The sequence below is a fragment of the Vanacampus margaritifer genome, chromosome 1, assembly GCF_051991255.1.
Source record: "Vanacampus margaritifer isolate UIUO_Vmar chromosome 1, RoL_Vmar_1.0, whole genome shotgun sequence".
Taxonomy (NCBI): Eukaryota; Metazoa; Chordata; class Actinopteri; order Syngnathiformes; family Syngnathidae; genus Vanacampus; species Vanacampus margaritifer.
In genome coordinates this window covers 60,497,677-60,519,594 of record NC_135432.1, presented here as the reverse complement: position 1 = coordinate 60,519,594, position 21,918 = coordinate 60,497,677, and the positions used below count along the sequence as shown (strand labels likewise).

Sequence of the window (21,918 nt, the reverse complement as noted above, 5' to 3'; positions counted from 1 at the left end):
CTTAATATCTTCTTTTAAATATATTTTTTTTTTATACATTTTTATGTGTGTGCGCTTTTTTTTGTGTGTGTGGGGGGGGGCTGAACTCAGACATCCCAAACACAAAAATATATATTCATAAGTGTTTTTCACAGGACAGGGACGATATGACGAAACATCACAGAACAGTGAGTGATTGTTTAGTTTTATGCCTTTAAAAACAGATTAAAAGAGTTTTTTGAATAGGAGGAAAATAAAACAATTTTCAAGTAGAAATCATTCAAAAAGGGTTAGCGCACAGTAGTAGTTGAAACATCTTTTATTTAATACACAAGTGCAAACACGTACGACAACTTTGTGTATACATATTTTTTTTATATACACTGAAAATGTGTATATAGGCTGCTGTACCTTCGGATACTCCAAAAATACTTGCCCTTTCAAGTAAAACATAAATAAAAGTGCATTGAACTTTATGAAAACTGAATATTGAACACGGGGGCCGTCAGTTTACTGCGGTTTTGACATCATGCAGCGATCCAAGGTTTAAGCACACGAGGTGGCGAGACACAAAACGGCTCAGTTACAGTTTTTCATTTGTTTTGTATTTATCACCTAGAAGTATTTTTTATACCAACATTTACTGTTATTATGACTTCACTACTTACTGCGTTAGTGTCCGATTAAGTGATAAACAAAGCGCGCGTTACGACTTCAGTACAAGGAAAGCAACTCCGTCATAAACTGAGACCCCCTGTAATTATATTCAGATGCAGCGTGATGTTTTTTTTGTTTTTTTGTGTGTTTAACAGTACAAAGCATGGCTGTCAAAGAATGTAGTCATCCAGCAGTCATATCCGCAGTGAGCATCTGAAGAAGGTCATCATTGTCACACTTGGCAACATTTAGGCAAGGCGATGCATGACTCGTCATTTCAGAGGTTCTTAAACTGGAGGGGGGGGGACCTGCTGGGATCTGCGAGCTGTAGCTCGGGGGTTCGCAAAATAATTTGTAGTGAGTTATGTCTTGTTTTGGATTTTCTCAGGTTAGAGAGAAACACACATAATACTGTTTATTTGGCGCCATCTGGTGGCATTGATTTTGAACTGAGGGGAGGAGCTCCATTTAGTCCGGCAGAGCTGTTGTCCAATAAAAAAAAAGTAGTGCTTTGCGCCATCTTGAGTCATTCGAGAGCAATTAGAAAGCTTTTTTTTTTTGTGGCATCAATTACTTGTAGATTTTCACTTTTAGAACTTTTTTAATATATTTCAAAAACACAATTTTATATCGGGATATAATTGAGGGTGTCAAGCAAGTACAATTTTTAATCGTAAGTAATCACATGACTTCAATAGTTAACTCACGATTAACTCATTCACTGCCATTGACAGCTATAAATGTCAAAAATTAATTTAAACTAATTCTATTAGTTTAATTTTTTTTCCACTTTTGCTAACAATTGTATGAAACCTAGATTTTTTTTTTACTGTACAGTACATTTAGAACAGATATGAAATTTGTGATTAATCGCGAGTTAACTAGTGAAGTCATGCGATTAATTACGATTAAAAACTTTAATCGCCTGACGCCCTGAAGTTTTATTAATATTTTAATTTTTTATTCATTCACTGCCATTGACGGCTATAAACGTCAAAAATTCATTTGAAATATTTCTATTAGTTTAACATTTTTTTCCACTTTTGTTAACAAGAATATGAAAACCGATAATTTTTTTATTGTACATTTAGAACACATGTCAAATTTGTGATTAATCGTGAGTTAACTAGTGAAATCATGCGATTAATTACAATTAAAAAATTAACCGCCTCTTGCCTTTAATTTTTAATAATCTTTTTTTTTTAATGAATTTATGGCAGTAAATGAGTTAATCACAAATTTTAGATCTTAATTTTTTTTTCTTCTAAATTTCATACTCTTGTTAACAAAAAAGTGGAAAAAAATGTTAAACTGATAGAAATTTAGTCATTGATACAGTAATTTCATAATAATTCATAAAATTGAGTTAAAATTAAAAACATGTACCTTACTGTAAAAAAGTGGGAAAAAAGTGGGATATTGATTTGTGTTGAGGTCATTTTTCTGCCACTAGATGGCATGATTGCATTTTGTAAGACATTGGTGACAGCTCAGTGCATTTTTCTACAAGATATCTGATCTTTAACATGAAGTAACTCGTGAAAATGCAGATTTTTTAAATTGTAAAATACAACTTTGACTCCAGTTTCCACAAATATATGCATCATTGTTAAACATATTACTGGTCAATTTTGACTTGGACGTGTCTGCTACGTTGCAACTGGAATTCCCCCAGTACAAGCTTTCCAAGGGGCGGTCATTAATAAAATTAGTGGCGTTCAAGGAACTTGAAATTAACTGAAAATTAACGCACTCATTTTGCCACCATTTTTTTTTTTAAGGTAAGCAACTTTGAATTTCCTACAAATCTCCCTGTAAAGACCACCTGGAGCCAAGAAATTTGAGAACCCCTGCATTGGATTAATGTTACAAATGAGTTTGAATGTCAGTTCCATTCTAACAGCTGACTTCATACATATCAGCGTCAGGCTTGTGGTGAATCTCCGAACATGGCCGACAAGCAGGGCAGGCTGCCAACTCCGGGCAGGTTCTGCAACGCGGTCTCTTGAAGCTCAACACGAGGGCGCCCCCACCCAAAATCTGTAAGCACGAACCCAACCACCCGAAGTAGAGCGAGCCGGCCGGACCTAAGCTGAGCTGAGGCAACCTGGTGTTGTTCAGGTCCTGCTTGGCGTCCTCGGTCCCCAGCCTGTGCAGGTTGTGGGTGTAGACCACCAGCGCGGTCATGCTTAGCAACCCGGCCACCACCACCAGGAGCCCGCCGGTGGCAGCCACCCCTCGTAGCGGCAAATCCGTCCAGCAGCGGACCCCGATACACGCAAGCAGGATGCCGGTGCCGCACAGGAACAAGGAAGTCAGGACCAAGCTCTGCGCCAGGCGAACCCGGCGATCCCGTTGATAAGGACCCGTCACTGACCAGCAATGCTTCAGCTCCGAGTGCTCCAACTGCAGACAACTCTCCCATAGCCCGTCTGAGCGGACCAGCAGCAGACCGTCCGACATTCCCGGGCGCACACCGGGACTGTGACTTTTCACCACCATCCGGAGGAGAACAGAACCAGGCTTGGCTAAGTCCAGACGTGTGTGGGCCTCCCTCCACTGAGGGGTGATGGCGGCGGTGAAGAGGAGCACCAGGCCCAAGGGGGCGAAGACGATCCCCATCACCATGGAGGCCGGAGTTTGCATTACCTTAATTCCTGGAACGGTGCAGAGTCGGTTTTCAGGCGCTTAGTGCTCCTACGGAGAGAGCCGATGTGGTGGAATGCTGAAGAACCATCTGCTCCGGGAGGAAAGCAGCATTCATCAGTTGACCATTTCACAATTTTTTTTGTAAACAATAGGCACCAGGGTAGTTCCAGGTAGTGTTAATTTTGTTAACAAAAACTAAACAATTTTTTAAAAAAATTCACCAGACAGAAACTAGATTAGCCCCCATTAATAAACAATAACTGGGACTAAATCAGTATGCATTTTCGTTGACTAATGAAGACGAGACAAAAATGTCATCACTTAATAAAGACTGGACTAAAATCTATGGGCATTTTAGTGCCTAAACAAAGACGAGACAAAAATTACATGATTTTGTAACAATCATTTTAGTGGTAGTTGTAGTTCCAACATTGACCACTAGCTAATGCTGGCTAACTAGCATGTAGCCATAGTAGCCACTTGTTGATATACTGTAATTGGGTGAAAAAATTTAATCTTATGTGAAATAGTTTTAAATAACATGGAAATTTTCAAAGCAAAAGGCAAAAATTTGATTTGATTCAAATTAGACTAACACGTTGACAGTTTTTGTTGACTAAAACATGACAATATGTTTTCTTGGACTAAAGTAAAGTCTAAAATGCTCGACTAATGGTCGACTAAAAGTTGACTAACTATGATAATAACCAACAAGCATGATTGAAACTAGACTAAAACTCAGAGTAAATTTCAAAATGGCTGATAAAATTAACACTAGCTCCAGGTGTGAGTAACTACAGCTGACCCCCGTAGCTGAATAGCCTCTTGAAATGAGATCTGTTTTTTGTTTTCGTTTTTTTTAAGAGGGATTTGAAACACTAAGTATAAATACAAGGCATGTATTGGTAGAGAAAATGCAGCTGATGAGCCACTCAAGTGATTAATACAAAATGGAGGGTATTCGTGTGCTTTATTTTGGCAGATTTTTTTAAGTTGGCTGATTGTGAACAATATACAACGATGTCATGACGTGGATTCGTTAGCCCTGAACGACGTCGCTCCTCTTGTATGGCCCACGACTTTTCATGCCACTCCGAGGAGAGGACAATGAAAAACCGAAAATGACTCAGGTGCTGAGAGCGGCGCACGCAGGTTTGCTTACTGCCTGCCTGTTGCTAGGATACAATCATTTTGTCACTAACAGCTTTTTTTTTTTTAATCACAAAAGCTAATTAAGCTTCTTTCATTGCACTACCTGGTTCTATCCCCGTGATGCGTTCAATTTTTGTGTTACGCTCTTGTATGTCACTGCAGGTGAGACATAAGACCTTGATTAAAGGTTAAACAATCACTACTAAATCATGGCGACGTTAGCGTGTGTGCGTGTGCGTGTCTTTGACATTTTCAGGTCACTCGTAATGTCCATTATCAAGCTAGTTAGAGGAAGTCTCCAGGAAGCCATCAGCGCTAAGCTAAGGATACGTTAACGTTTGTCTCCTGACAACTGATACGCCGTAATGACCTTGACGATGCTCTCGTCCACTTGAATAATAAGAAGACCAGGCCAACGCCTGAAAGCGGAGCCTGACCGCAGGACACAAAGAAAACGGCAAAAAGATAACGTGGAGACATGATGTGAGTCATCGCCATTAGCCGCTGACACATTCTCATTGTTCATTTTCATTATATGAATTTGACACAATAGCGGTAAAACAGAAATAGCAACAACAAAAAAACAAAATAGGGAAAACAACAGGGCTTTTATTTACAGTATGTCTTTTACTGGCAAGACAAATCACGATGAATAAGATAACAGGAATGTTGAAGAAGTCCCAGTCGGCGGTTGACAATTAAATTATTTTTTTTTTTTTACAAGAAACTTTAAGAGCTGACGAGACAACAACCATTTATAGAAAGAGTTCTTTTAATTACAGCATTGCCTGGCAACTGGATTTACTGTATGAAGCGTAGTTCACGCGAGTTCAAGGCGAAGTAAAACTGCATGTGTGTGTGTGTGTCTATATATATATATATTATATATATATATATATATATATATATATATATATATATATATATATATATATATATATATATAGGAGATATACTGTAGTATAAATTCAAATTAGGAACATTTACTAAGGGAAATAAATCAAGATATAAATATAATGTGAGCATTTAAAAAATGCTGCTATTGCTGCTGCTACTACTATTACTACTAATAATAATAACAAGAAGAAAAAGAAGAATAAGAATAAGAATGTATTTAGAACAGATTTGAACAGTCCAATATTCCCAAGAGTGGAAGATTTCAATCAGCGCATACCTGTGGTATGAGGCCAATGTGAAATGTACTGGATGTGTGTGCGTGCGTGCGTGCTTGCGTGTATGTGCGTAAGTGATTACAAATGTTCGTTTGTACGATGACACAATGGGAAGTTGGCAGCAGGGAAATAAATGTCACTGAGACGCATGCACACAAGTGTCATTCCCACCCTCCGCCCGCAGAATTAATGAATGCGCTGTGCTGTAATGTGGTGATGGATGGATAGACAAATATTCCCTCCTGTTTGTAACTCTTAGTTATAGAATATGTAAATTCATATATATTTATATATACATACTGTATACTGTTTCAATTATATAAAATGAAAAATAGCAAAAATACTATAAAAAATATGCAAGAATAACAGAAATTTTGCTTAGAATTACAGTCAACAAAACATTATTTGTAAAAAAAAAAATATAAATAAAAATGAGTAAAAAATGCATAAAATAGCAAATTAAATAGAAAAATGACATGTTGATGATAAATAATACTAAAGAGGATGATGACATGTCAAATCTGTAAAATTACCGAATGAACAATATTGAGCTCTCCAGGAAAAAATAATAATAGTAGTAATAATACTAAAGAGGAGAATATGTAGCAAAAAAATACAAAGATTAAACTAAGTTGAAATAAAACTTAAAAAAATAGAATCATTTGAAAATAATTACCGGTATATAATGTATATAAAAATTGTGATAAAATGATCAAAGTTACACAATATATGAATAATAGACAAGACAGGAATATAATGTAAAAATAATAACAACTTGTACATAAGTATTGTATGAGCCAACAATATAGTATAGAAAAAATTGAATACATTAAAAAAAATATAAGATATGCTAAATAAAATATTCTAAGAGTAAAATATAAACAACTGAGCAATAATACATAAAAAAATATATATATTACAGTATAATAATAATAATAATATAATAATAGTAATTTAAATTACATGAGTAAAACTAAAATGTGAAAAATAACCAAATAAAACACAATGCAAATGCTGTAAAACAAACACATTTGACAGACAAAATGGATGTGAAGACTGTTTCGAACATCACCTGCATACACATGCACACGCTCTTATTAAAGAGTGGCACTGATGCCAAAAAAAGAGAAGGAAAAAAGATGGAGGCGTCTGCAGAACAGTGGAACGCAAAAGAGGCTTGTGCTGAATGGAAACGCACACGCTGTGGGATATTTTTAACCCAAACACATGCGCACTTTCTTTCACATGTGTAGCGAATTTGACCACACACACATTCACGCACGCACACACACACACACACGAGAGATACTTGCCATTTATATGGCTTTCCGGGCATCTGACTGCAGATGAGTGGCTTCTCTTAGAAGTGCAAACACGGCACGGCTGCTGGAAGCATCCCGTCCTTCTTCTTCTTCCCCGCCTGCCTCCCCTTTCTGTCTCCGAGCTTGTGTTTGCGTCTGCCCTTGCGTCGTTCCTTTTTCCGCCAGACCTCCCGCCCGTCTGCTTCTCTCTCTCACCTTCTGCTCAGTGCGTGTGTTGTATTGAGCAGTCTGCCTCGCATGTGCCAGTGTAACCAAATAGGGGGAAAAGAGCAAGCCATTTTCTCTCTCCATGCCCATTACAGTGGTGGGAAGTGATCAAGTATACAAAAACTTGAGTTATTTAATTTGTCAAAATAGTTTTTTTGGGGGGGGTCTTGTGAGGACAAGTCAAAGTTTATTTACATAGCACGTAATGAGAAGAGTCCCAAAAGGCTCCTTCATGTCTTGGTTGGTCGATGTAGAATCCTTACAACAACAGCCTCATCAATGCCACCAAGTCCCATCTCCATGCAGGAGAGGAGGATGGGGTAGAGAAGCGGCAGTAAAACAGGCCAAAATCAAGATTTCAGGTGGTAAGGCAAGGCAAGAGAGTAATTGCATAGTAGGTGCGGTTTTAATACATTTGAGAGCGTAGATTTAAAATATAAGGTGGAAAAAACAAGGGTAGTAGTGACTTGTGGTCAGACGAGTCCACCACAATTTTATACTTCAGTGCATTTCAGTGTGCACTTTTTTTTTCTTTTTTTTTTACTTTTACCAGGTTTGCGTTAACATACACGGAGAATCTAATTAACTCATTCACTGCCATTGACGACTATAGATGTCAAAAATTCATTTGAACTATTTCTATTCGTTTAACATTTTTTCCCGCTTTTGCTAACAAGAGTATGAAAACCTAGAATTTTTTTTTTATTGTACATCCAGAACAGATTTGTGATTAATCGTTAGTTAACTAGTGAAGTCATGTGATTAATTATAATTTAAAAAATAATAATCGCCTGACGCCCCTCATTTTAAAAAAATTATTACAAAAAAGAGGCGTCAGATGATAAAAAATTGTATTCGTAATTAATCACATGATTTCAATAATTGACTTACGATTAATCACAAATTTTATATCTATTATTAATGTACAACAATTATTTTTCTAGGTTTTCATAAAAAAAATTATGAAATGAAAAAAAAAGTAAGTAAAATTAATTTTTGACGTCTATGGTCGTCAATGGCAGTGAATGAGTTAAGAACAGAGTGTGACTACTTTTGTCCAATGGTACCAGTTTGAAATGGCTTAAAAACAAACACAGACACAGACTTCTCATACTTCTTGTTTATTTTCGTACAAAACATTTGGCAAGATATTACTAACAACAATTTGCCTTTTGCTTAAATGATGAAATATTACAGGGATACATGTTCGCTTTGAAATGATGCGTAACATATGAGGAGCACACACAAAAAAAAACACACATACAAACATTCACAGACACACACATTACATCCATACTATGAAAGTCCAAAGGCGGACCAACTGTCTCCACCAAACAAACAGGAAATGTCCACAGTGTCGGGGCTAAAGATGACCATTACTAACTCTGCGTGTGGTTTGACGGAGGGAAATGTGTGACGTTTGCTCGTGAATTAATTAGCGGCGAAACTGCCAGGAAATCCACGAGGCGGTGGCGGTAAGAAACGTAATCAGCAGGCTTTTCATTTGTGTGTGATGTATTAAAAGAAAAATAACAACACACTCTTGGTGACGGGTACATTTAAAAAGAACGACGATAGCAACCTGCTAATGCTATATGCCGAAGCGCCCTGCAAATTATGCTAGAGGGCGCCGCGTTCATCTGAAATACATTGAATTGCAAAAATGGTAGTTTATAAAACACTGTCATAATAAAACCTATTTACAAACTTATATGTACAAGTATAATTGCTTTGACAAATAAGAACAAGGGTGAGGATACGGCATTATTTACAAAATTGATATTTACGTCTGAAATTGAAAGGTCAGCTCAGGAGTCTTATTGGTTTGATCAGTCCACATCTGGCTGGCTCTCGTTTTGTTCTTTCCTTACTGATGGCGTAGTGCTTTAGAGACGTAGCGGCGATGGCGTCATCATACTTCGATGAGAGTGACCTGGAACTGACCGCTAACCACCTCCGATATCTCGATGAGGAAAGCAGACTGGTTGGTGTAGTGTTTGATGATGATGTCGTCCATGTTGACGTAAATTCTGCGGGGGGAGCGAGCAGAGACTTCAGTCGGCAGTTGCACAAAAATCAAGTACGATGGAATGCATCTGTGTAAGATCCGAAGTCAAACTGAAAGCAACTGGACTTGTATTAGGCTTATATTAATCTAGAAGCCTTTTTTTTGTGAGAAACCAAGAAGTCATTCAGAAAGCGCCAGATCTTTTTCTAGGTTGTGGTAAGGAAAGCAGTCTAATAGAAGTCAACTGCATCTTATTACCCGAAATGATCAACATAGAAGTTCAATCGCTTTCTAACAGAAGTTGAACAGAAGGCAATTGGACTTCTTGGTTTTCAATCAACAACCTTAACTCATTCACTGCCATTGACGACTATAGACGTCAAATATTCATGTGAATTATTTCTATTAGTTTTAATATTTTTTTTCATTTCATTAATTTTTTTGGGGGAAAATCTAGATTTTTTTTGTACATTTATAACAGAAATAAAATTATCATGCGATTAATTACGATTAAACGCCCCTTATTTTTCTTTTTCTTTTTTTTAAATTAGGCCCATCAGGCGAATCACATGACTTCACTTGTTAACTAACGATTAATCACAAATTTTATATCTGTTCTAAATCTACAATTTTTTTTTCTAGGTTTTCATACTCTTGTTAGCAAAAATTGTTTGTTTTTTTAAACTAATAGAAATAGTTCAAATTAATTTTTTTTTACGTCTATAGCCGTCAGTGAATGAGTTAAATGCCCGGTAAATGGCGTCCAATCAACTCCTGTTAACTTAGAAATCGACTGAAATTCTTCTAGTTTGTTGAACACCAAGAAGATTGAACGTGGAAGAATTCAACTTCATGGAGTTCAACAACTTGCAAAAAGTTGAGTTGCTTTCTAATTTGTGTTTATTGCAAGTCAATTGAACTTCTTGGTGTGTTGAAGGAGAAGAAGAAGAAAACAGAAAAAGATGAAAAATAGAAAGCCTTGTCGGTATTTAATAACTTAAAAATGATTAGACCTTTTGGGGTTTTGTTTTTGTTTTGTTTTTTTGTTTTGTGTGTTTTCTTTTTCTCGTGTCTTGTTTGACAGCACCGTTCTGGCTTGTGTGCTCAGTTTGAATTGGATGTTGGAGTTCGAATTAATAAAGAAAGCAAAAATAAGATGAAGAATAGAAGAAGATTTTTTTGATTTTGAAAATTGACATTTATTTGCCGCACTTATTTACTACATTCTATTCTTAACACACTGCTCGGCAAGAGCAATTAAATAAATAGATTAAAAAATAAATAAAAGAAGATTTGATTTTTGAAAAAATACATTTATTTGCCGCTCTTATTTACATTATTTTCCTAAACATACAGGTCGGCAAGAGCAATTTCATAAATAGATTAAAAAATAAATAAAAGAAGAAGAAGAAACAGACACAGAAGAAGAAGAAACAGACACAGAAGAAGAAGAAACAGAAGAAGAAGAAACAGAAGAAAAAATAGAAGAAGAAACAGAAGAAGATTAAGAAGAAGGAAACAGAAAAAGATGAAGAATAGAAGAAGATTTGATTAGAAGAAGAAGAAACAGGAGAATAAGAAACAGAAGAAGAAGAAGGAAGAAAGCGACAGAAGAAGATGAATGAAATAGAAGAAGAAACAGAAGAAGAAAGAAAGAAACTTCTCGGTAGGTCTTTGTTTTGGTTGTCACCAAGCTAGCTGCATTGAACTGCAGCTAGCTTCTTCTTTTTTTTATTTTGGTGTTTGCCTTCCCCATGTGTAATAGAAGGCAACTGGATTCCTTCAACAACCTGTAAAAAGTCGAATTGCCTTTCCTCTAAGTTTAATTGAAGGAAATTCAAGTTCTTCTTGGTGTTCGACAACCTACCGTACAATGAGTCCAGTTCATTTTCTTCTCATAAATTTAAAGAATCAAGCTCACGTTTTCTTGCTTTCTAGATTGTTTCGTCAAAGGTGGCTAGAATTCTTCTTGGTTTCAACACTCTCAAAGTAGTCTTTAACTCCAGGTTTGTGTCTGGCTAAAGGCACAACACAATACATCTTATCGGTCTTAATAAAGTGGGTCACGCAATCTTTTTGGCTTAGGTAAATACTGTCCGTCTATCTCCAGCATCAGCCTTGTCTCGTAAATCACGGCAGTTTGACTTTCCTCCTCCCTCGCCTTGCCTTACCCTCACCTGTGAGCCCTTCAAAGACTATAATGAGTGAATTAGTGGCGCGCTCATGCGCTAGCGCCTGCAGGCTGGAGGCCGATTGAAGACGAGGAGGGAGGGGAATTGCCGAGAGAATGTAACTCAACCTGTTGGCTCGGCTTCTGGCCCCTACGGTGACAAGCGGCAGGGAAAACAGAGGGGAGTCTGTCTGTCTTTTCTCAAATTAGAACTGTAACTATTTCGTCCCTAACAACACGGATATACTTTTAGCTGCATGTGTGACGACGGTAGCATTCATCAAAAAGAATTACAATAGTGGAAAACCGCCTGATTTATTGGAAAGTGCAAACGCAACAATCAGCATGACTCATCATCTTCAAGACTTTTGTAGTATTTATATCCTTCCTTTTAGTCGTATTTTTTTTTTTCCTTAAGGGGGAGTTGCAATTAACACATTCCTTGAGGCTGAGCCAGATCGTGCAACCGACCCAGCTGGTCTGTCAACTTGAGATTCCGCAAAGGAACTCAACATGGAGTCTCATGAGTCAAGCAAAAAAAAAAAACATAATAGACGCTCACCCTCGTTTGCATTTCTTGTAGATTTTCCCAATGGTTTCTTCTTGCATGCCGTACTTTTCGGAAATCTGACGACGGAAGAAAAGATGATGAGTTTGAGTCATTGTCTTTCCGAAAGGCAATACGACATTTGGTCTGTTTTAGTTCATCAGGGTGTACTCACACGCACGCACGCACATACAAAATATATTTAAAAAAAATAAAAATAAAAAAAGAGAGAGCAATGATGATGACATGTCAAATCGGTAAAATTAGCGAATGAACAATACTGAGCTCTCCAGAAAAAAAAAAAAAAAATTTAAAAAATAAATAAAATTAAAAAAGGATGTACTCACAGCTTCTCGCAGGCCCGACAACGTTGGCGTGTTGAGCATGAGCGCGTCGAAAACCTCCTCGGCGGCTCTCCTCACGTACAGCAGAACTTTTTTGGAAGGAAAACCAAACAGAAAACATTTGAGTATCTCGGACGTATCTCCATGACCACCAAAAAAGCTCTTACTTCTTTGGGAATCGTCTCTGCGTGCTTGCTTGCCAGGTGGAGAGCTGCTCTGCTCTCTGTCAGAGTACAACCTCTTCAGAGATGTCCTGAACACACAAAGACAAAACATTTTACACCAGGGATTCCCAATAACGGCACCCAAAATCTGTCTGGTGCTTCACTTTGATTCATATCTGAGAGTGAATTGTTGAATTTTTGTGGGCATTGTTTTGTCATATAAGGATTTATTGGCTATCAAATGTTTGGGAATGGCTGGTTCAGATTCATACATTTCTGCTTGGGAATTGCTACAGACGGGGCTTTGAGGAGGTGCGCCAACTTTTTAGGAACTATGGAAGGCGGTGCCACTTGAAAAGTCTGGAAATCGTTTCTTAAGATGGATACAGTTCTCATTGTACATTATTATTGTCATTGTTATGTTGGCTTAGCAAGTTTGGGAATGGATGCTTTGAGGGGGGGTGCACCACTCAAAATGTATGTGAAAGGCTGATAGATTCCTCATCGGAAATGACCAGAAATGAGTTACGTGGGTGCGCCACTGATACATTTCTAAACGTACATTGCAACATTTAGAGATGATCTTTTTTTTCCATGCTTACCTTTCGTTCTCGTCCATAGGCGTGGCCTGCAAAAGTAGGACACAAAGATCTGATCAGACAGCTGATAAAGACATTGCTTCATGCACCCCCCCCCCTTTTTTTTTTGTAATGCTCTCATAAAGGAATGTTATCGCTGCAAGACTGCGTTTCCCATAACCTCCACGCTCAGCGAGGAAACAAAGACCGCTCACTGATTTGGCGCAAGATGTTGCTACTGCTTCATTAATCTGAATGGAACGCCGCCAAGGTTTTATAACTCGCACACTCACTGTATTATATAATGCATAAACTACACAGTGTGGGAACGGCGGCTTGTCTGAACAGCGCCGTCGTGTGTGAGAAATAAGATGAGGGCGGCGCACGGGTCTTGCGAGCCAGGTGTGGAGGCCCTCATCGTTTGGTTTCGACTCCAATTAGCTCATCTCACTTTCGCTATCCCCTCCCTTTTTCCCACACCGATTTTTCCCACCGCATACTTTCCCACACTTCCCCCCCCCCCCCACCCGTGCCTGAGCTTCAGGGATGAACGACGGGTCGGGAATATGACTCACACAAGGGGAGGCACCTCGATTCATTCAAAAAAAAAAATGGATGACTATGGGAGGCCTACCATGCGTTGTAAGCTCGAGAGATGCGCCTCTGGGATGAAGAGGACCGGCTGGGTGATGTGGTCATCCATAGTATGGAAGAAGGTGCAGTCGCTACCCATAGAGCTGCTCACTAAAGACTTGGCTGAGAGAAAAAAAGGAATGTCACAAATGATCATTTTAAGACAAGGAATAACCCATCCCTCTATTTTCTATATGCTTGTAGAGTGAGCTGGAACACTCACCATTGGCGTCATTGTTTGTCTTCCCTCCCCTCCTCTTGCTCCTTTTCCTGTCCTCATCGCGCATCTTCCTCTCAGCCCCCTGAGGATGCACCAAACAACAAAAAGTTGAAATGAAATTGTAAATGACGATAATACTTTCCGGGCACCCGAAAACATCTCACAATTTATATTTTGTTTTTAATTAAGAAAATTGCACCATATTGTATACAAAATATCGTAAAACGACAGAGACCCTAAAGTGACATGCGGGGGCAAAATGCTTCTCAATAGGACAAGAAAACGTTGTTGTTCCAACGAGAAACTTTCTCGTTAGGACAAGAAAACTTTATTGTTCCAACGACAAACTTTCTCGTTAGGACAAAAAAACTATATTGTACAAACGAGAAACTTTCTCGTTAGGACAAGAAAACTTTATTGTTCCAACGAGAATCGTTCTCGTTAGGACAAGAAAACTTTATTGTTCCAACGACAAACTTTCTCGCTAGGACAAAAAAACGTTATTGTTCCAACGAGAAGCGTTCTCGTTAGTACAAGAAAACTTTATTGTTCCAACGACAAACTTTCTCGTTAGGACAAAAAAACTATATTGTTCCAACGACAAACTTTCTCGTTAGGACAAGAAAACGCTATTGTTCCAACGAGAAACGTTCTCGTTAGGACAAGAAAACTTTATTGTTCCTACGAGAAACTTTCTCGTTAGGACAAAAAAACTATATTGTACAAACGAGAAACTTTCTCGTTAGGACAAGAAAACTTTATTGTTCCAACGAGAAACGTTCTCGTTAGGACAAGAAAACTTTATTGTTCCAACGACAAACTTTCTCGTTAGGACAAGAAAGCGTTATTGTTCCAACGAGAAACGTTCTCGTTAGGACAAGAAAACTTTATTGTTCCAACGACAAACTTTCTCGTTAGGACAAAAAAACTATATTGTACAAACGAGAAACTTTCTCGTTAGGACAAGAAAACGTTATTGTTCCAACGAGAAACTTTCTCGTTAGGACAAGAAAACTTTATTGTTCTAACGAGAAACTGGACAAGAAAACGTTATTGTTCCAATGAGAAACTTTCTCGTTAGGACAAGAAAACTTTATTGTTCCAACGAGAAACATTCTCGTTAGGACAAGAAAACGTTATTGTTCCAACGAGAAACTTTCTCGTTAGGACAAGAAAACGTTATTGTTCAAACGAGAAACTTTCTCGTTAGGACAAGAAAACGTTATTGTTCCAACGACAAACGTTCTCGTTAGGACAAGAAAACTTTATTGTTCCAACGACAAACTTTCTCGTTAGGACAAAAAAACTATATTGTACAAACGAGAAACTTTCTCGTTAGGACAAAAAAACTATATTGTACCAACGAGAAACTTTCTCGTTAGGACAAGAACACTTTATTGTTCCAACGAGAAACATTCTCGTTAGAACAATAAAGTTTTCTTGTCCTAACGAGAAACTTTTTCATTAGGATAAGGAAGTAGTCCATTGCATGGAAGAATGGCAGATCCTATAACTACACTTTGGTTTCCATTTCTGAGTGATAATGACAATGCAGGACCTAGTTTGGTAATATTTTCACCCAGGACTTTATTATAAGGACATTGCTGAGAGACATTTAAAGCATCTGAGATCTTGTAGTCTGCTAAATAAGCTATACCGCTCGCAGGTAAAGAAGTTTCGTATGAAAGGACGATAAAGTTTCTCATTCTAATGAGAAAAATATTTCACCCCCCGATGTCACTTTAGGCGTGAAGTATAAAACACAGTGTAAAACTTTTTCTTTTTTTTTAAACGTACTGTGTACTAGTGAATATACGTACAAATTGTTGTTGGATGTGGAGGTTAGGGTGCGGACCGAATTTTGGCTCGCATTACAAAGCAAAAAAAATGAATAAAAAATCAACCAAACTAAAGCTCGTAACTTAAAAACCTCACGTTGGGACAGTCCAAGCCAAGGTACGCCTTCATGGTTATTGACCAAGATTGAATGCGAAGACATACCTTATCGCAGAAAATCTTGACTTGGCAGGTGGCTCTGTGTATGAGCTGATTGCTCCCAGAGCTGAAGTCGTACGTGTCGATCTGCAGGTTGAGAGGCAGGCCCTTCACGCCCTTCTGCGACGAGAAGTCGGTGCTTAGCGAGTTGATGCCGATAAACACCTGCAAGAAGACAAAAAAAGACAACGTTTGTGTTAGCATTTTTTCCCGGTCTCACTGGGGATGTGATGACAGGTTCAAGGCCTGTGGGCCAATCATAACAATGCAAGAGATCAGCACGTAGAAGATTCTGTACTTGTTTGTTCATTCATTTTTACTTTCACTTATTCTGCGCTCCCAGGGTAGGAGTCAATTGGGGTTACTGGCTTATTTTTGATACTTTTACAGTTTGGGAATACCGTCTTGTTTTCCTGATTCACTTGACATGCAGCAGGTTTTTTTTTTTACCTGCAGCCCCACCCCAAACGCCTTTTGAGCCATAGAGAAAAGAGAATTGGCCTTTTGCGGCGGTGACGGAGCCTCGGGGCCAAAAGACATTTCTTGGATTCTTACCCTCCCTCCTCAGCCACTCCTTCTGTCTTTCTTTTTTTTTTCTCTTTCTCTAAATCTTCCACCTGTCCGCACTATCTTGGCTACGTGGGGTTGTTTTGTACCTTGGCTTCTTCGTGGGGGTTCCAAATGAAGGAGAGGGCGTTGAAGGCCACCTCCTCAATGTTGCTAATGCCGGTGAACACTTCTTTGTAGTCCGCTATGAAATGGCGTCAAAGAAGTAAACGTGAGGCTTCAATGGAGTCAACGTTTGCCTGGTCATGTCTGATCAGGCAACCTACCGATGTCAATGACCCTCTGCTTGACGGTCGGCTGGCGCGCATGCCAGTGGTTCCAAAAGCGGAGCTGCATTTCTGGCGTCTTGTCATTCTCAAACACGGCCATCACCACCGTCTGCAGGAGGATGGAAAGAAAGAAACGTGACTGGTGTCTGGTGGATAAGAAATCATTCATCACTCCAAATCCTTCTTTTCTGCTCCCATTGTCATCGCCTGTTGACCGTGACCCGCCCGCCACGAGATTGCGTATATTCTTTTCCGTGCACGGGTTTGACAAAGAAAAGATTGCCACCTTATGTTTAAAAAAACACCACACCTTCCCTCGCTCCTCAGCCTTGTTTTTGCACACACCTCACCTGACCGTCACCTGACTATAAATATCACAGAATGTCCTGGCCGAGTGTGAGCAAGAAATTAGTCACCCAGTAGACGGTTCCTTGGGAGGGACACTTATTTGGGAACAATCATCCATCATTTGAAAATAAAAACAAAACTGGGCCTCTTCTAAGTTCTTACCTTGACTTTGGTAGAAGTCACGAGGGTGCTGCTGTCGACTCCTTGCAGAGTGATCGGGTAGAATTGCCCCTTATTCAGGTAGACCATGGGTAACTCGCTGGATTTGTACGCAGAGGCCGAGGGGGCGCCCAAAGAAAATTGGAACTCGCTCCTGTACGTCTCGGGCGGCGAGCCAGAGTAGGATCCCGAGTAGACGGGACTGGAGTGGTCCTCGGGGAAGGGCTCATTGTAGGCAAGAGTCTAAGAAACCGCACACAACAACGAAAACATATCAGAAACTGCAATCTGAGGAAAAAAAATCTTCTCGTGGTGTACCTCCGCGCCGGGATCGTGGAACGCGCTGCTCTTAGGCCATTCCTGGAGCAAAGAGTCGAAGATGATATTTAGCTCCTGCTTGTCGCTGTCCGCCGCCACGCTGGTCAGGGTGGCGTAGGTGTCGGCGCTGGGGGGCAGGGAGACTGGCAGGGAGGGGTTGTGCTTGGATCCCAACACTTCCAGGGAGTAGCTGGCGGGAATGCTCTCAGAGAGGATCTTCATGACGTTGGCGGACGTCTCCAATGAGACCAGGTCATTGCTCGGAGTCCTAAGGGGGGTGGAGAGAAAGAGGATTTGGTTGGGTCAGGATGATCGCAAGGAGCCTGCGATCTAGTACGTCATTTGTCTAGTGCAGAAGTCGGCAACCTTTCCTGTTAGAAGAGCTTTTTTTAGGCAAAATAAATAACCAAAACTGTGTCTGGAGCTGAAAAATATTTGAAGATTGTGATGAAGGAAACATTCATTTTCTTCTACCTTTTGGCTTTAGTTTTTGGTGTGTAATTTTTCATACATCTTTACACTTTTCTGCCTTTCTGTTAAATTTCTGACATTTTTATGGATATATTATGGCCATTTTTTGCCTCTCTTCTTCCTTTTTTGTACATTTTATGGCTATTTTTGAAAAAAATTCTGCCCTTTTTGCAAGCAAATTTCTGATTTTGTGGACATTTTATTGTAATTTTGGGGATTTCTTTTTCTTTTTTCTTTTTGGACATTTTAGTTACTTTTTGGATGTTTTTTCTTATCTTTTCTGTTTATTAAAAAAAAAAAAACTGACTTTTCTGGCAATTCCCAAAATATTTTATGATAATTTTCTGACTTCTTTTTGTTTTTGGACATTTTAGGTTACTTTTTGAACATTTTCTTTTCTGCCTTTTTTGTTCAATTCTATGACATTTTTTGGGCAATTTCATGGACAATTTATGGTAAATTTATGCTTTTCCCTTTCCTTTTTGAACATTTTTAGGTAATTTAAAAAAAATCCTGACGATTTAAAAATTTGGACTCTGACATTTTTGGGGAATATTTAATATTTATTATTGTTTTAATCCAATTCATTAATTCATTTGAAGAATATTTTATCTAAAGAATACAACCAGATCAGGGTGTACCCCGCCTACTGCCCGAAGGCAGCTGGGATGGGCTCCAGCACCCCCGCGGGACCCTTGTGAGGAATAAACGGTTCAAAAAATGGGTGGACGGATGAATACAAATAAATATGTATACAAAAAGTATTAATTTCTACTTTCTAAAGTTTTTAGAGATCCCCAGGTGAGGGACTAAAGAGCCACATGTGGTCCTGGTTTTAGGTCGGAGGAGGGAAACATCTAAAACCTGCAGGACTGCGGTCCTCAAAAGATCGGACCTGTGGTCAAGCGTCTCTGAGCACACACAGCTACTGCGGAGAGTCAGGGTGGGAACTATTTGTATCTTAATCCAGCTCTTGTTTGACTTTCTCTGTTGGGTGTTTAACATGTTGAAGGAGAACACTGGAGACGCTAGAGTAAGGGGCTCAATGGGGACAGAAGGAGGGGACCGCTATTGTCTGCCCAAGTGTTGCGCAACTCCTTGATGGATTTGATTCAGGGCCGTGTTTGACTTGAGGATTACCTCCCTCCTCACTTCAATTTTTCTTTTGCTTTAATGAGCTTTTTACCTCTCTGTTGGTTTGCAGATGTTACTGTTTCGGCTGCAGGCAGGAATCTTCTGGTCCTTCTGGCTCTGGAGGGATAAAATTAGGAAATGTTGAATATAAAGAGTGGTGAGTGAATTATATTTGACTAGAGTCGTGATGAAATTCACCTTGCACTGTTCATAAAGCATAGTTATGGCTACCATGTCGTCTCCCGGGTGGAGCCTGGGTTTGGCCAGGTTCTCCTCGGGCATGGGGCTATCCATGTACGACCAGGGGTCCATGGTGTAGTTTGGGATGTAGCGGTTATAGTTGAAGTTCTCGCTCTGACAGACCACTCCCAGAGTCCTGCCAATAAGAATCCATAAATTTAATGACGCGGGGTTTGACAGAGTGAGGAAAAACGGCAGTAGCTGAGCCCCGAGGCGGCGCGCGGTCTCGCCCCCAGAGCTGCGGAAAGGTTTCGATTGCAAAAGCCACAGGACCACCCATTGACAAAACATCCCCGCATCTTGTACGTTGTGGTTTCCAGTCAACGCATTCTTCAATCCTACGCAAACATTCTTTATTTGTAAAACCCTTAAAAGAGATGCTTGTGGTTTTCACCTGCAACCAAGCAGAATCCCGGGATTTAGAGGATTGGATTTGTTTGGAGAGCCCTAGCGCGACGTCGGATAAATATCCCGGCGCTCGCCAACTTAATGAAACCTCCCCCCCCTTGAAGGTTTACCCTGGATAAACAGTTCATCAAGCGCGTTGACGGCAGCAAAAGAAAACTGGTGCTTTGAAGGACCCGGACTGCCGTGGGTTCACCTTAGCAAGGGTCACTTGCACTCAGGCGCACCTGTTTCTGACCTGCATACCTCAACATCACCATTAACCCACTCCAAACATCTCCGCAGACACAGTAAGGGTGGGAGGTGGCGCGAGGGGGGGGCTTCTAGGGTTTCCCCATTATGTAATTCAATGCATTACATGCAGCCATTGCCCAGTGTCTCCATCCAACACCTCAAGAGGAGATTCCTATTTCCCGCTCTTCTTTTGTGCTCCGTGGCCTCTAGCTCAGTTTGACAAGCGCAGACCCAACCATCCCATAATATCCATATCAGTTTTCCCAGCAAAAAACAGCCCTCTTTTAAATCAAGCATCTTTCACATGGGGGTCTCGTTGCAGATACAGGAAGAAGGAGGGGGGGCTGGGGGTGTCGGCAGCACGGAATCCAAAACATATCATCCAACTGTCTTTCAACCATAACGGATAAAAGTGGCTTAAAATACCAAAGCAGGACTTACTCGGTCTCTTTGGTCATGTCTCCAGTCCAGGTGAGCTGGAATAGATTCCTTTAGGTTCTTTGTGATTGACTTTGCGGATGACAGGAGCCCTGAGTGACACGGCGGACGACTTGAGTGTTTTTGATTGCCTCCTGACGCAGCCCACATTTGATTTATACAAGCGGCGGCCTTCCCCTGCTCTCCTCCCATTGGCTGACATGGCTGAAACAGGTGTCTGATAGGACAGGTGTACGATGATTAACCCCCTCCTGCCTGAAGAGGGAAACCGCCTTTGCATGTGCATATGAGCGCGCAGCACTTTGCAAGACAATCTGAGGCAAGGAGTGTTGAGAATGTTTTAAAAGAGCGAGATTGGGGACCTCAGAGGCGTGAACGCTGCAGTGAGGTGCCTGCGACTCTTGCTTTTAAATGTTAATCCCTTTCCAGTTTCATACAGCGGTTTTGGTGCGTTTATTTGATGACTTAAGTGCTAAGTGGACAGTTCTTTTGAAAAAAAAGTTTTCTAAATCTTGTTTTTTAGATCAGCTTTTCATACATTTGTTCATATACAACCATGCAGCTGTTTTTTTTATGCACAGTTATATATATATCAAATTCGTTGCAAAATAAATATATAAATAATTTGCATATTTAAAAAAAATATATATATATTTTTTAAAGTGTCTTTAAAAATGTTTAATTATAGTTCTGCTTTGTTGCAGAAAAACCTTCATTAGTTTATGTGGCTGTAAAAGTGCTTTTAAGTATTTTCAACTATTGCTGGTGTCCATAAACATTTGTTGCAGGAAAACTTTTCTACATAAAGAATCGTAATTAGTTTCTTTTTTTTTTTTTTCTTTTTTTCTCCTCTCAGGAGAGCTCAGTATTGTTCATTCGATTTGACATCATCATTGCTCTCCTTTTTTTTTAAAAAAAACAAACAAATAAATTAAAAAAATGTAATAAATGTTTTTTTTTTAAATATATATACATATACACACATATATATATGTATATATATTTTTTTGTATGTGGGTGAGTATGTGTATGTGCGTGCGAGCGTGTGTGTATTCATCAGTTCACCTAAAGCCCATTAAAAAAAATCCCATACTAATAATATAATATAATAATAAATTGCCAAATGCAGAAACATCAATGTAAGTTACCACGATGTAGTGGCTCTCGCTAATAATTAGTAATTAGTTTCTGATAAACCTTTCAGAGCCTTTGAGTAACTGTTACTCTAAAGTAAATTTTGCATATACATTTTACTATGTTGCAGCGCTACAGTTTCTGAAATAAATAACAATTAATCCTTTCTCACATTCATGCATGACTTATGTATTTTGAAACATGACAGATGTAATATTCCAAAATAAATCAAAGAAAAATAAATAAATAAATAGTAACTTGGCTGCAGTATAACATTAATTCCAAATAAAAAAAACATTGAATTTCTCACTTGTAAATAGCAAATGCATTACATTGTTTTATACTTTATGCTGTTTTTATTTCATAATGCTGCAAAAATCACATTCATAAATAGATATTAAATA

At 39.2% G+C, this 21,918-nt stretch overlaps 2 protein-coding genes across 3 annotated transcripts; both read right to left on the bottom strand.

Moving 5' to 3' along the window:
- Positions 1 to 280: 280 nt before the first annotated feature.
- On the bottom strand, positions 281 to 7,114 carry cldn23l (claudin 23-like). The gene is made up of 2 exons (XM_077559303.1): positions 6,923 to 7,114; positions 281 to 3,373 (listed from the first exon to the last, which is right to left on the bottom strand). Exon 2 carries the CDS (start codon positions 3,280 to 3,282, stop codon positions 2,533 to 2,535), a length of 750 nt encoding a protein of 249 aa, XP_077415429.1. The 5' UTR covers positions 3,283 to 3,373; positions 6,923 to 7,114; the 3' UTR covers positions 281 to 2,532.
- A 1,129-nt stretch (positions 7,115 to 8,243) lies between these two features.
- grhl3 (grainyhead-like transcription factor 3) lies at positions 8,244 to 20,499 on the bottom strand. 2 transcript variants are annotated; one of them, XM_077559293.1, is made up of 15 exons: positions 20,384 to 20,499; positions 19,262 to 19,439; positions 19,116 to 19,180; positions 17,459 to 17,726; positions 17,144 to 17,383; positions 16,631 to 16,742; positions 16,454 to 16,548; positions 15,804 to 15,962; positions 13,806 to 13,884; positions 13,584 to 13,705; positions 12,974 to 12,999; positions 12,375 to 12,460; positions 12,211 to 12,296; positions 11,879 to 11,943; positions 8,244 to 9,168 (listed from the first exon to the last, which is right to left on the bottom strand). In XM_077559293.1, the coding sequence occupies exons 1-15, from the start codon at positions 20,398 to 20,400 to the stop codon at positions 9,051 to 9,053; spliced, it is 1,716 nt and encodes a 571-aa protein (XP_077415419.1). In that variant the 5' UTR covers positions 20,401 to 20,499; the 3' UTR covers positions 8,244 to 9,050. The 2 variants fall into 2 exon arrangements, with proteins under 2 accessions (XP_077415419.1, XP_077415411.1); XM_077559285.1 differs by having other exon boundaries at positions 12,211 to 12,460.
- Positions 20,500 to 21,918: the final 1,419 nt, after the last annotated feature.

Bases quoted from the DNA above. Each gene is read 5' to 3' on its own strand.
- cldn23l (XM_077559303.1), bottom strand. From the start codon at position 3,282: ATGCAAACTCCGGCCTCCATGGTGATGGGGATCGTCTTCGCCCCCTTG.
- grhl3 (XM_077559285.1), bottom strand. The intron at 17,384-17,458 runs GTACACCACGAG...GCGGTTTCTTAG, and splicing joins TCCACGATCCCGGCGCGGAG to ACTCTTGCCTACAATGAGCC. The intron at 11,944-12,210 runs GTGAGTACATCC...TTCCGTCGTCAG, and splicing joins TGTCGGGCCTGCGAGAAGCT to ATTTCCGAAAAGTACGGCAT.